This window comes from Salmo salar, chromosome 07 (assembly GCF_965601325.2).
Source record: "Salmo salar chromosome 07, fSalSal1, whole genome shotgun sequence".
Taxonomy (NCBI): Eukaryota; Metazoa; Chordata; class Actinopteri; order Salmoniformes; family Salmonidae; genus Salmo; species Salmo salar.
Genome location: NC_138297.1, coordinates 69,167,501 through 69,170,000, shown reverse-complemented (window position 1 = coordinate 69,170,000; position 2,500 = coordinate 69,167,501). Strand labels below are relative to the sequence as shown.

Genomic DNA, 2,500 nt, shown 5'->3' with positions numbered 1-2,500 from the left:
AGGGACAGAGACAATATAGACTCAGTATTAGAGGGGACTGATGGAGGGACAGAGACAATATAGACTCAGTATTAGAGGGGACAGGGACAATATAGACTCAGTATTAGAGGGGACTGATGGAGGGACAGAGACAATATAGACTCAGTATTAGAGGGGACAGATGGAGGGACAGAGACAATATAGACTCAGTATTAGAGGGGAGAGGGACAATATAGACTCAGTATTAGAGGAGACAGATGGAGGGACAGAGACAATATAGACTCAGTATTAGAGGGGACTGATGGAGGGACAGAGACAATATAGACTCAGTATTAGAGGGGACAGGGACAATATAGACTCAGTATTAGAGGGGACAGATGGAGGGACAGAGACAATATAGACTCAGTATTAGAGGGGACAGGGACAATATAAACTCAGTATTAGAGGGGACAGGGACAACATAGACTCAGTATTAGAGGAGACAGATGGAGGGACAGAGACAATATAGACTCAGTATTAGAGGAGACAGATGGAGGGACAGAGACAATATAGACTCAGTATTAGAGGGGAGAGGGACAATATAGACTCAGTATTAGAGGGGACAGATGGAGGAACCAATGAACCGACTGGATTCAACAGTCACAATAACCTTCATCTAGGTTATTTTCCTATCTTTTATTATTATCATCATTCAATATGCTTGATGAGGTTTCTGTATTTGAGGTTACAGTATGTTAGTTGATGAGGTTTCTGTATTTGGGTTACAGTTTGTTAGTTGATGAGGTTTCTCTATTTGAGGTTACAGTTAGTTAGTTGATGAGGTTTCTGTATTTGGGTTACAGTTTGTTAGTTGATGAGGTTTCTCTATTTGAGGTTACAGTTTGTTAGTTGATGAGGTTTCTCTATTTGAGGTTACAGTTTGTTAGTTGATGAGGTTTCTCTATTTGAGGTTACAGTTTGTTAGTTGATGAGGTTTCTCTATTTGAGGTTACAGTTGGTTAGTTGATGAGATTTCTCTATTTGGGGTTACAGTTTGTTAGGTGATTGTCACGCTTGTCGTCGGTTAAAGAGGACCAAAACGCAGCAGGTATGTGAATGCTCATCTCGACGTTTTAATAAGTACCAAATGAACACCAAAATAACAAATAGGAATACGATCGACAAAAAACAGTCTGCAAGGCACAAGGCTAACACAGAACAATCTCCCACAAATCACAAACACACCCTAATATATGGGACTCTCAATCAAAGGCAGATAGACAACACCTGCCTTCAACTGAGAGTCCCAACCCCAATTAACCAAACATAGAAACAGACATACTAGACTAAACATAGAATACATGAAAACCAAACAGTGCCCAAAAACCCCGGAATACTTCAATCAAATGCCCCTTCAACAAACACACCACCCCGAACCACATAAAACGAATACCCTCTGCCACGTCCTGACCAAACTACAATACCAATTAACCTTATACTGGCCAGGACGTGACAGTGATGAGGTTTCTCTATTTGAGGTTACAGTATGTTAGGTGATGAGGTTTCTCTATTTGGGGTTACAGTTTGTTAGGTGATGAGGTTTCTCTATTTGAGGTTACAGTATGTTAGGTGATGAGGTTTCTCTATTTGAGGTTACAGTTTGTTAGTTGATGAGGTTTCTCTATTTGAGGTTACAGTATGTTAGTTGATGAGGTTTCTCTATTTGGGGTTACAGTTTGTTAGGTGATGAGGTTTCTCTATTTGAGGTTACAGTATGTTAGGTGATGAGGTTTCTCTATTTGGGGTTACAGTTTGTTAGGTGATGAGGTTTCTCTATTTGAGGTTACAGTATGTTAGGTGATGAGGTTTCTCTATTTGAGGTTACAGTTTGTTAGTTGATGAGGTTTCTCTATTTGAGGTTACAGTTTGTTAGTTGATGAGGTTTCTCTATTTGAGGTTACAGTTTGTTAGATGATGAGGTTTCTCTATTTGAGGTTACAGTATGTTAGGTGCAGTTAGTTTACCTTTTGCATTCCAATGACACCCATCCCTTCATGTTATTCACTTGTTTCTCTTCTCCATCCCTCTCTCTTATCCATCCCTCTCTCTTTTCTATTCCCTCTATTTTCTCATCCGTCTCTTCTCCATCCCTCTCTCTTCTCTATCTCTCTCTTTTCTAATCCCTCTCTCTTCTCCTCCCTCTGTCCTCCTCCTACAGCTCTAGGCTCATCCTTCTCTCCTACCTCTATGAGTGCCTACAGTCTGAGTTCCCTCAACATGAGCACCCTGCCCAGGAACATGTACCCCACCAGCCCCAGAGGAACCATGATCAGGAGGAAACTCAAGAAGAAGGACTTCAAGAGCTCACGTATGTTCCCTTAATGTCTCATAGTTCATCATGGAAATATCTGCTGACACTTTGTGAATGATGTAATAATATGGTTTTTCCTTTGTGATTTATTTTGGGGTTATTTTCAAACGCAAAGTGATTTACAGTGAATATAGAAAACAATATACAGTATAGTCAACAATCTGTCTGGAA

The 2,500-nt window shown here is 40.3% G+C and overlaps 1 protein-coding gene across 1 annotated transcript in view; it reads left to right on the top strand.

Annotated features, from left to right (window-relative positions):
* Positions 1-2,500, top strand: part of LOC106576653 (glutamate receptor-interacting protein 1) — a 153,629-nt gene that overhangs the window by 36,294 nt on the left and 114,835 nt on the right. The window contains exon 5 of the mRNA XM_082977232.1: positions 2,177-2,326. Within this exon, the coding sequence (XP_082833358.1) occupies positions 2,177-2,326 (150 nt within the window). The remainder of the gene's footprint in view (positions 1-2,176; positions 2,327-2,500) is intronic.